General features: G+C 36.5%; 1 protein-coding gene across 1 annotated transcript in view; it reads left to right on the top strand.

The window, feature by feature from the left end:
• USH2A (usherin) overlaps nt 1–12,813 on the top strand; it is a 387,112-nt gene that overhangs the window by 238,787 nt on the left and 135,512 nt on the right. Inside the window, exons 39-40 of the mRNA XM_008496570.2 lie at nt 5,475–5,625; nt 5,800–5,942. Coding sequence (XP_008494792.2) covers nt 5,475–5,625; nt 5,800–5,942 — 294 coding nt within the window. The remainder of the gene's footprint in view (nt 1–5,474; nt 5,626–5,799; nt 5,943–12,813) is intronic.

Genomic DNA, 12,813 nt, shown 5'->3' with positions numbered 1-12,813 from the left:
TAAGCACCTACACCTTAGAGAAAATGGGGAATGAAAAGATATAATTCCATGGTTTCTTTGACAACATATTCCCTGGTGCAGCCGTATGACTTTTTGATGCATGAGCACAATATCCAAGAACTGGTTGCTATTCTCATATGTCATATACATATATTTCATAAAGATATATTTCAGAGATTAGGTAAGTAGAATATACACAAGCTTTTGGACACTCTGCAAGCTCCTTGTAGAAAACAATGGTGTATGAATTGTGCAAATATCATACCATGAGCATATCACAAAACCTGAAACACAATGAAACCAGCTTTAGTCTTAGTTTTATATGAACCCCTTTAGGAGGCTAGAACCAAAATCAAAGCAGTATTGAGAGAGGGACATTGAAGACAGGCTCACATGAGGGGGATCTCCACCTGGCTTATCAGACCCTCATCATCTTTGAGGCATCAGTCCTTGTCAGTGTTAGCTACCTCCTCTCCAGCCAAATTTATTCAATTTAAAATTGTCTTTTGAGGCAAAAAAAATTCCACTGATTGGAACCTCACATCTCCCAGTGACTTAAAAGACAATTTTAAATATTCTCTGGGTAGTGATAAAAGGGAGCTAAAAAGAAGGAAGAGAGAACAGAAAAGGCAGCAAGAGAGAAAGAGAAAATCACGAGTTCTGGATCCAAGTTTTGAGGCCAGCCAAAGGGGGAGGGTTGATGTTAATCATATTCCCCAAGCCCATCAGTTCAGTCCCTCAGATTTTAGGCCTGTTTCTCTTAGAAAGCATGGTCGAAACGTATCAGATTGAACAACTGGAGCAGACCTCCGCCCACTTTGCCCTCTAATCCTTATCTCTAGTGGACCCTAGGCCATACGCAGACCCTATCTTTCTCCTTCCTCTCCATCAAACCCTTTGGAGATGCTAATGAAGATTTGGATGGGGGGGAGTGTTACAAAGGTGACTTAGTGTTGGCCACCTGCAGAACAGACTAAAGGGGTCCAATGGAGGGGATTCTTCCATTTGGTCCCTCACACCAATAATATCAATAACACACAATTAATATCAATCCTTATTTTTTTCTGTTAGAATTTTTTTAGAAAAGTAATTTTGTGGTGTGACAGTTACTGGCTTGGCATCCTTTTAAAGAGTCTGATGAATAAGTTTAACTAGGCAGTTTTAAATCCCTTGCAATGTCTTTATTATAGGTAATTAATCATTCAGCTAATTGCTTACTGGCATTCTTTTGCAGCTTTTAGAGTTTAGCAAAGTTCTTGCTAAGTAATGTGGATAAACTTCCATCTAGCATGAGGCAGGTTACTTCTTTAACTAAGGTAAAGGTGACAAATCTATGAGATGTTTTTATAAGGTTGATCTCAGTAAAATATAACACTTAGGAAAGGGGCATCTCTTACACATAATTTTAGTTGAGACTCGTATCTGGTTTGCAGATGTTGTGGCTGTACATGAGGAAAAGTCCATTAAAAGGAGGGAGAGGTCTGATTTTGGTTAACACTAGAACAGTATTAACGAGGACCAAGTAAGCCTGCTCTGGGCTTTCCAAATAAAATTGTCTATACTTCAGGTCTGCAGGTCACGGAGAAAGGCCTGAGTTGGTTTTCAGGAGCCTACTGAAATAGTTTTCTGTAGCTTGTAATACCAAATAGTGCATGTAGAGGAAAATTTGCAGTTAGAGTTTACAGATTCAGTCCAGTTCTTTAGGTACTGGTAGTAGGTGGAAAAAAACATGATTGAACATAAATACTAAAAGAAAAAAACAAGAACAAATGTGTGTATTTGCTATACACTGAGTAGGAAGAATAACTGAGAAAAGAGGGTTAAAAACCAAACCTGAGTAAATTTCAATGAATCTGTGAAGATAAGAAACAAAAAAGCAATCTTCTTTGTCAATAGATGAAGTTTTATAACTAGCATGCCCTTCTAGTGATGACATATGGCCCAGCATCATGGCCTGTCTTTCAGCTAAATGAAACAAAAACACATGGCTATGTTGAGAATTATGGAGAGTGCAATGACTGGAATTATTTGGACTGTGGAGACAACCAGATAACAGGCATACCTGCAAAAATCAGGAGAAATAAATGTCAACGTGCAGAACATATTGCCATAAAAAGTGCCTTAATGAGATGATCACAGTATGAGGACTTAAACCAGAAAATGAATCAGGAGTATCTAAACAACTACTGCAATGAGACAAAGAAATGGGATTTGTGAATTGAACCTGGAAAAGAGTGAGAATAGGCATGACTGAGTGAGACATTGACCTGAAGGCATTCTGACTGAAACTTTTCCTTGCTGTTCTGGCACAAGATGTGGAGAGGCTATTTTCCTTCTCTGTAGTTAAATATCTGGAGTTATCGTTTGCATATGTGTGTATAAAAGTATTTTATAAGATTCAAATGCATAATCTGTGCTAAATATTTTACACATGCAGATGTGGCAACTTGTAGAGTTACATTTACATATCTCTGAACTCTTTTAGCTGCAAATATGCAGATATTATGGATAAAGCAGGACAGACATATGTGATCACTGTTAAGGTGGTGTCACTTCACTTCAATATTAGTGTAAGTTTACACCAATTTCATGACTGTCAAATGGAGTTCTACTGTTTTTTCTTACTCTAACTAAAGATTATCAGTGTAGACAAATTATAACTAAATTTATTGGAAAAATAGGCTTCCTACATGGACTAAACTTTTAAGTACAGTCATTTAGCACAATGCTTGCTGTCCTAAAATAAACACTTACAAAACTGACTACTACTCTGTATGTTGTTTAAGAAGGAATTTGAGGCATGAAGTTGAAACACTGTTCAAAGACTGCTTAGCACATTAGTGACTAACCAGGGATCAGATCTTTCTTGATTCATCTGCATGTACCTGATTGTCTGGAATACAATATATCATTGTCAGCCGGCAAGCACCTTAATTTTTTTTATTATTTTGGGGTCAGTTTATTAACTCTTTGATTAAAATTGACATCTGATTAAATATTTTATTCTGCCTTTGTAATCTCTTCATATAAAAAGCGTGACTATACCATGCTTAGTGAGGATTTACTGTGCTAGATGTTGATTCAGTAGGTTGCAAGTGGAGTGGTTGCCCCCTGAGGGTCATATTAAAGCTTGAAGGGAGCTTTTTGAGCAACATTGCATCTTAAAGACAATATATCAAGCTGATAGATACATGGCTCTTCTGTTGAGAAATTCACAGTAGAATTATTGCTGGTTGCCAGTTATTACTTGGGTAGTAAGGAGTCTCTTGGGAACAGGAATCGGATAAAAAGGGTTAAGCTGAGGGAAATGTTACACTGAAGACCCTTGTAATGATGAGTATTTGAAATAGTCAAAGAATGTTTTCTATACAATTTATAAGTACCATTTTTGTGGGAAAGTGCACTGTACTGATCAAAGTGTGATTAGTTTAACAGAGCACCTTTCTCATTACAACATGGCAGAGACCTGATGATTTCTTTGCTGCACCCTACTGCACCACTGCTTTGGAAGTACAGAACTGAGGACACTCCCTAGTGCATAGATGAGGACATTCTCTGAGAGCTACATGAAGTCTTTCAGATGATATAAGAGTGCTTAAAATTCTAACACATTTGAAAGTACTGGGCTATGCTTGTTCTACAGGACAGTCGACTTTCACAGAAGAGATTTATCCAAATTTCCTACTCCTATGCTGTGCTTTTGTTGATAGAAGAGATTTGAACATTTAGCTGAGATGACCTGCACCATTAAAATAACATTCTCACTCTTAATTGACATTTAGACACCTACATCTTCAGGGTGTTTTTCTTTACGAACATTCCTGCATCTCTATAATAACCACCACTATAGATACATAAAGCTTAATCAGAGCTTTTACTTCGTAGATCTCAAAGAGCTTTGTAAAGAGGGGTAAGTATTATTACCTCCATTTAACAGCTTGAGAAAAGAAAGACAAAGGTGAATTGATGTATCCTGACAGAACTGGAAATAAATTTAAAACTTTTGCCTCCTGGGTGAGTTCCTCACACTGTCTCCCCAATAACAATGTGAACTTTGGCCTCCTGGCCAAATTGTAGCTCGTCTAATTAGATTCATTTGTAGATGTAGCTGGATTTGCTGTGTAGAATTTCTGTGTACACATAAACAACTGGTGCATCTTAAGCTATGGACAGTTCTGTTTTAAATCAGGTAGTGCCCTGCTTTGAGGGGATATTGAGTTGTTCCCCAGTCATAGGTGTATATAACCAAAGTAAAACTGCCTGATACTAGTTCACAGATCTCTATATGTATGTCAGTATAAATAAATACATTGTATATGACTGATGACTCTTTTTTGTCTGAGCCAATGCCATCCTTTCATCTCCTTCAGGGAGAGAATGATTCAGACAGTGTAGCACAAAGTCTGTTACTTTCCTCTTAGTAATCACCCCATATACAGGTGGTAAATGAAAATCGTAAAACTAACTGTAAAATACTGTTTAATCAACTTACAGCTTATGCCCTGAGATTTACAACTACACCTTAAGTTACAGATCTCTAAGACTTCTTCTTTTGTCTAATAGAGAGAAGGAAGAAAATAATAGCAGCAAAAATTTTTCTGTTGGAAAGACTAAAGAAAAAAGCAAATGTCAGACACTGGACTGTGAAAAGCAAAACTATTCTACAAGAGTTTACATGATAAAAGCAGTAACTTTCCTGTGCTTTAACTCTTAAAAAGAGAGCTACAAAGCTACAGCTACAGAGACGTCGAATATAAAAGTTCTAGATGTGTTTATATACAGAAAGTTTCTTCAACAGATTTTCTTCTTAAAGAAAAAATAAAGCCATAAAATCATGGGTGCAAATTGGCACAGTTCTTTTTACTGCATGCAGTTAAATTTGTAGTGGTTAAAATTCATTGCTGGTATTGTTACTGAAAGATTTTGATCTGCACTTCCTGGACTTAATAAAAATTAATTTCCCTAACAAAACAATGGTCTAGAGAATGAGACTTCAGTGAGTCTAGTTTGATTTCTACCTAAAGACCTTTCATCCTTTAAAATTTTGTCTGTTTTCTTTTAAAATTATAATTTATGAGAGTGAGAGGATATCTGAATTATAAAAAGTCAGATCAGTTTTACTCTCACTGAGCAACATTTCTGTAAGCTTTTCTTTAACTTCTCAGGGTGGCAGAGCTGGGCATAAGGAGAAGTAGACAATCTTTGAACAGGTGGTAGAAAATATGTTGCTTCTGAATTGCTTCTGGTGTTTGGAGGTTTGCTTTTAGCAAAGTGATATTCATGTAATTGTATTGGAAAGAAGAAAATAAAGAAATAGCATTGTTCAGTAGTGAAAATGTTAAACTAAATGGACCATGTTAACATTGCTGTTGATCCTGAGGAACAGTTTTTCCACTATATGGAGCATTTTGTTTCCACCCAGCATATGTTCTCCATGGTTTTCTCTGCTCTAATTCATCCATGTTTTTCAACAGCTCCAGATGGCGTGATGCCTCCAAGGCTTTCATCTGCCACTCCGACCAGTCTTCAGGTTGTCTGGGCTACACCAGTTCGCAACAACGCCCCGGGCACACCCAGCTACCAACTCCAGATGCGGGGGAGCCATTCTGCTGGTGACATTTTAGAGTATGCAGATCATAGCAAAGCCACCATCCACTGCTGAGCTAGAAAAGTCCCATTATCTTGAATATGACTCACCTTTAAGATGGATGGTTTTGTTACAAGACATTTAATGTTTTAGTCTTTCTTTTGTGGGTCAGGATGTTTAATAATGTACCTAATGACGCTTTTTTTTTGCAGTTTGCTTTCCAGCCCTACTGCTTCCTTACAATACAAAATTGGGGATCTGCAGCCATACACTGAGTATGAAATGAGAGTTGTTGCCTCCAATGCTTATGGTTATGCTTATAGCAACTGGACTTCAATGACTACAGCAGAGGACAGTAAGCAGTCTGATCTTATTTAACTCCCCGTAGCAGAAAATATAAATAACATTTCAGCTGCCATTGCACATAATTTGTTTGGTTATCTAGCTCTCTCAGTTAAAAAGCTATAATGAATATTATTGCTGAATATTAACGTCCAATAATAACTCCTAAGGGATGAAGTGTCTGTTGTCTTATATTTTCATAAACCATGAATATTTAAATATATGTTTGAATTTTTAAATATATGTTTTGTGAAATAGTATCTTTATATAATATCCCTGCATGCAGATGTGTTCATATATGGTTAGTTTAAGCATCACTGGTAAGTAAAGTGTTGTAAGTGATGTTCCTTTATATTCAGAGTCTTGATTCTGATTTCACTCATATCAGAGAAAATAAGTTGAAGTTAATTGAATATGACAATTGTCTTATCTCTGTGTGGAGAATACCTAAGCTGTACCACCACTGAACAGAATTTTTCATTCCCAGTGATCTTTGTTAATTCAAAGTGGTGATCTACTGGTCTGTAATTGAGTTTGTCATTGCCAGTCCCATCACTGTCCTTATTAGTAGTTCTACATTCTGCAGACTCACTTCACATCATTTGTTCAACAGCCTCTTGATTTAAAAAAAAACAGGTATCAGCATTTAGGTACAGCCGTTTAGTTGGCAGGCTGGGATTTTGCCCCTGATACAATATATAAGAATAAACAGATCAAAACCTGAGCTTATTGTACATAACACGTAATTAAAATACATAATTGCCTGCTTTCTTAAAGGAAGCTATTAGTTTTGTCTTACTATGAAGAAGGATATCTAATAGCACACTTTTTGGCAAAATCCATTGTTTTCGAATATATTCTTTGCTTTTTTTTTTTTAATGAATAGCTCTACTTTATCAAATTTTAGATAAATCAAATTTATATATCTTTATCAAATTTAGATAAATTAAGTATTTTCTAAAGGCATTTTAATATATTTTATTTTAGTAATACAGTAATTCTGAGAAGAAGTCAAAGAGTGTAGTGGGGTATGTTTCACTTCTGATCTCATTACTGTGTTGATTTCTCTGACTTAACACAAAAATGTGTTGTATTCTGTTTTACACTGATGTGGGATCTGCATTTCAGACTAAATTTAGTGTGATGCTCATATGGCATTCTTCAAGAGAATATTCAGTGCTGGTGACTGAACTTTCTAGTCCCTTCTTTAAGTGGGACTCTGTATTGAGAAACCACCCACAAGAAAAGATGTGCTCCTACAATTGTAACACATCTTTCTTTGAAGCTAATCAAATACTTCAAAACAGAAATTTATCTGACAAATAAGCTCCAAAGGTATAAATGCTCCTATGAACACATTACCTATATTTAATTACTTAATAAAAGTAAATTTTGAACTTAGTCTTTATATAGTGCAGAAGTGTTGTCTGCCCATGAAAATCTTCACTGAGATTCAGTTACTTTATTTTAATTGTTTGTTACCAAAAGTGGATGCAATGTTATTAAACTTGTCTACAAATTCATTGCTCATAGTCTAAATGCAGCCAGTCTCCTATGACTATTTTGTTCATATTGCAATGATTACTTAGCTCTGGTGGGATAGTTCACATAATATTGAGTCTTATTAGATAGAAGGAGCACAGAAATACATTTAAAAGGCATCACTTATTAGTGTATGTAAAAATTATCTTTCATATGAAGTTGTAGCCGTAAAATTTTAAAGTTCTCTTTTTGGGAGTTAGGGAAAAAACAGAAGGCCTACACAGGACTGTGTTCCTATACTGTCTTCTTTATATATGTAGAAGTTCAACATCTTTATTAATGACCTTGATGACAGGACAGTGTCTTCTCAGCAACCTTGCTGATGACAAAAAGCTGGGAGGAGTGGCTGACACCCCAGGAGGCTGTGCTGCAATTGACAGGGATCTAAGCAGGCTAGAGAGCTGGGCAGGGAAAAATCTAATGAATTACAAGAAGGGCAAGTCTACATCTGGGTAGGAACAACCCCAAGAGCCAGGATGGGTTGAGGACTGAGTTCTTGGAGAGCAGTGAAGAGGAAAGGGACCTGGGGGTGCTGGTGGATGGCAGGATGACCATGAGCCAACAACGTGTCCTTGTGGCCAAGAAGGCCAATGGCATCCTGGAGTGCATCAGAAGGGGGATGGATAGTAGGTCAAGAGAGGTTCTCCTCACCTTCTATTCTGTCCTGGTGAGGCCACACTTAGCCTCCAGTTCTTGTGTCCATTTCTGGGCTTCTCAGTTCAAGAAGGACAGGGAAATTTTTGAAAGAGTCCAGCACAGAGCCTCCAGGATGATGAAGGGAGTAGAAAATCTCCCTCATGAGGAAAGGCTGAGGGAGCTGGGTCTCTTCAACTTGGAGAAGAGGAGAACGTGGGGTGACCTCATTTATGCTTATAAATACGTGAAGGGAGAGAGTCAGGATGATGGTGCCAGGCTCTTCTCAATTATGCCCAATGATAGGACGAGGCAATGGATATAAACTTCAGCATAGAAGGTTCTATATAAACATAAGGAAATTTTTGTCTTACTATGAGGGTGACAGGGCACTGGCACAGGCTGCCCAGGGAGGTTGTGGAATCTTCTTCTCTGGAGACATTCAAAACCCACCTGGATCCGTTCCTATGTGACCTCCTGTAGGTGACCCTGCTCTGGCAGGGGGGTTGGACTCGATGATCTTTTGAGGTCCCTTCTGACCCCTAAATTGCTATGATTCTTTGCTTCTGTGAAATTACACTCTGTATAGAACATAGATTGTCTTTGCGCACAAGTATGAAAACCCTCTGTAAAACCTGACAGCAAAAATCCCTTAAACTAGGATGGAAGATAGATGTTGCCAGAGGAAAATGAAGAAGAGGAGTAAATACAGTGCTTCTGCCAGTCTTTACACAATTAAAATACTTTGAGATTAACAAATAACTTGCTTCTTCAGCTATGATGCTGCATCTTGTTCCATAGCTCAAAGCAAGCTTCAGTAGTTCAGATACAAACTTGATGTCTCTAGGGGGAAAATTGTTATCTTTAACATGTCCTCTTCCATTTGCATTGATACTGCTAAAGAATTTATGCTGATATGTCCCTGGTATCCAACAACCCTTGTAATTTCCAAAAAAATCCCCAACTTTCAGTGGTGACAAAGGACTGGTTTTGGTGTATTGTGGAGGGCTGCTATGTGAGAAAGGATATTCAGTTCAATTGCTTAGGACTGAGTAATTATCATTGGGTATAAGCAGTATTTCTGTCAAGTTTTCAACGTTTCTTATAAAACTGCCTATGGTGACATCTTGTTGCAGAAATACACTTAATTCCTGACTCTGCTAGCCAATAGGCTCTGACTTTTTAAAGTACAATTTGATAGTAGAAATTCCTACAATTCTTACCCTGTTGAAATATATGTGTACACATGTTCTTATTGAATATTGTGCAGTGAATATGTCTTTTTTTTTGTTTCACCAAAGCATAAAAAACAAGTAGGAATAAAATATATGCATGTTTGTGTGTTCTTGTGCACATGCAAAAGATGTAGACCAATACATCCTCTTTTACAGTCAATAGAGTTGTACTAATATAAGCTGATGATTTCACAGTATAGCTGCATATTATATTTTATTTATGAAAAATATTTACCAAACTAGGAGTACATTAGGAATGATTAAGGAAAAACCAGAAAATGGTGCCATAAAAAAATCAGGTTTTATCTGATGATAAAATATCTTAATATACCAATAAGTTTTGAGGTATTTTTTAGTGGAAAAAAAATCTGTAAATAATTTGGAAATACTTCCATTTACCTGAGTGTAATTCATTCCATGCATTTTTTTTTAAAATCTAGCCTGTCTATTCTATGAATATTTTAAAAAAACTGCTAAACATGTATTAATAAAAGATGTTTGCTCCAGTGATCTTGGTCAGCAATAGCATCAGACTATTAACTGCCAAACAAATAAAGTTTCTGGATTAGTTGCTTTCAGCAACTTGAATGTAAATTTCAGATAACTCTTGCAATCAGCATAGTTAGCACATAACTGAGAGGTTATTATGTACCATTGAACTAAGAGCAGAAAGTAATGCATGGCATTCAGAAATAAAATGACATTTTCTAGTTATGAAAAATAAGATATCATTTGATTTTTCTCTTCTATTATTGCAAGTCTTTGAGCTGAGAAGGAAGCTGTAAAGGAGTTGGTTAGTCACCTGCAGCTGGCCCAACAGTGGCTGCTGCTTTATGATGATGTAGATTTATGATTCACAAAATAATATTGGCTGGTAGCAATCCACACAGTGTAATCTTTGGGATAGTCCCAAAAGAGAAATGTTCTTTTTCTAGTGCTTGAGAATATCCATCTTGATTTGGATAGCTAATTTTAAGCTAGTAAAATTGCTACATCAGAGAAAAACTTTTCCTTTTCCTTTTTTTTTCCTTTTCTTTTCCTTTTCCTTTTCCTTTTCCTTTCCTTTTCCTTTTCCTTTTCCTTTTCCTTTTCCTTTTCCTTTTCCTTTTCCTTTTCCTTTTCCTTTTCCTTTTCCTTTTCCTTTTCCTTTTCCTTTTCCTTTTCCTTTTCCTTTTTTCCTTTTCCTTTTCCTTTTTCTTTTCCTTTTCCTTTTCCTTTTCTTTTTTCCTTTTTTTCCTTTTCCTTTTCCTTTCCTTCTCCCTTTCCCTTTCCCTTTCCCTTTCCCTTTCCCTTTCCCTTTCCCTTTCCCTTTCCCTTTCCCTTTTCCCTTTTCCCTTTTCCCTTTCTCTTTCCCTTTCCCTTTCTCTTTCCCTTTCCTCCTGTGGGTCAATTTCAGAATAGAGAGCTCTTAGTGCAGCCCTTTTATAAGTGCAGATTTGAACTCATTGGCAGAGAATCAGGCAGTCCATTTTTTTTATTTTTCATTTCTTACATAAAATGACTGCTAGTCCACCTCTGTTATGTATAAAGAAGATATAGGCCAGTGCAATGTTTATTTACACTAAGTAATGTCAAAAGTTCACAGGACTCACTTGAGATCATTACATAGGAAAGTTAGTGGAGAAAAATAATAAGAAATTAAAAAATGTTAATGAAATAAAATAAGAGAGCTCCTGCAATATATCAGCTAATCTATTTCTTGACAAAACAAGGAAGTATTGTTCCTATCAGAGAGAGTACTATGATGTGCTTCTCTGCTATGCTTACCACAAAGTTTTGGTTACAGGATGAGGTGTCCTGTTACCTTGTCTACCTTATGTAGCCAACAGGGGGAGGCAATGTAGGATAAGAGGGTAGATGATGCAGTTCTCAGCTTTTGGAAGCACTTGTTTCCTCTGCTGGTAATATTTATTGTCCAAGAAGACAATTATTCTACATTAGCTATGCAAATTAGGTCCATATAATTTTGGTATATAAACTAATCCATAGCTAGTTGATGTGAATGTGATCACCTGAGCTCAAGAAAGATAAATGGAAACCAAAGCAAGAGGAGATGATGCCTGATTAGGTGCTTCGTTGATAAGGGAAGAGAAAGTCGTGAAATGCATGGCAGGGTGAATGTATGGATAGAAAAAAAATCAAGCTTAAGTAGTATCATGGCAGATATGATAGGATGATCTCATGATAAATAGTACAAACTGGGCATGCATACCTGTAGATTAAAAATTAGAAAAAATTTCCTAACTGATGGGCTGACATTCTGGACTCTTCATACCTATTCGAAGAGGTTCATTTGGAATCCATGTCATTGGATCTTTTGCTGGGTACCATATTTTGTTAATATGCATAATTTCCATGTTCCTGAAAAGAGTAAATGATTCAAGAATAAAAGGCACAGAATTTCTATCCTGCTTAGAGAGAGAATTTCCCAGCAAATAAGGTATTTCTCATTAGCTTTAAAGGCCAGTAGTCCAAGTACATGTCTCAGTATAATAATTAAAGTGTGGATTCCCCCGAAATACATCTATGAGAGTATGGCTTTTCACTCCCCCAGTCTGTACAGTAAGTAAACAAATGTGTGATTCTAGTGAGGGAATTAAAAAAGATTAATGAGAATTTTGTACCTTCATTTTAAGGTGAGTCTGAACTTTTGAAGCAGATGAGCAAAATAGCCTGCCGTAAAAGATAATTTCATTTGCCAAAATGAAACTACCTTCTAGTATTAATACTGTAATGAAAGAGTTTAAAATATGAACTAGGAATGTTAAGAAAAAGGATGCCCACTGTTCTCATGTTCAGTAGTTACTTTTACAAACAATTACAACCATGTAAAAAGCTTTACAATTTCATTTTCATCATTGTCGGGCTGAGCTGTGTAGCTGTCATACTTTGCAGTCTTCCCTCCAGTGACAACCACATTGACAACATGTTATACTCCACATTGATTTTACAGTTAAGGAGCTGATTGTGATATATAGGGATTTTAAGAATTCAGCTGAGAGGCTGACTTTTGCCTTTTATCATTCCATTAAAATTTTATAACCATCTTTTTCACGTCATTTCATCCATGAATTCTTACTTTAGAAAGTGATAGCTACTGCTGTGAGCATAACTTTTCTCGTGTTCAGAGCTTTTTATTGTATTAGCAAACTATCCCAATTATAGTTAATACTCATGTTTTACATAATTGTGGTGACCCTTTCAACCAAGCAGTATTATGCTAGCTGATTTGTATATAGAATTAGATGATTCTGCTTGCCATTTAAAAAGAAGCTACACTGAATGAGTGTTGGGGAACAGGATTTAATGCTTTCCTATCCAGTGGGGCCAATTAAGCATCTCTCAAACGTCTTGTTTGAACTCAGAGAGTCTTAAAAGTCTCTCTTTTAAAAGGGCAGTAGGGAATGTGTGGGTAGCTATGCTAGCTACCAAAATCTGCTTTTTTCAGGGGAAGGGGAGGGACTATGGGGACCC

The sequence above is a fragment of the Calypte anna genome, chromosome 3, assembly GCF_003957555.1.
Source record: "Calypte anna isolate BGI_N300 chromosome 3, bCalAnn1_v1.p, whole genome shotgun sequence".
NCBI classification, from domain to species: Eukaryota; Metazoa; Chordata; class Aves; order Apodiformes; family Trochilidae; genus Calypte; species Calypte anna.
The sequence above is the reverse complement of the archived record's forward strand: the minus strand, read 5'-3'. Positions and strand labels throughout refer to the sequence as shown.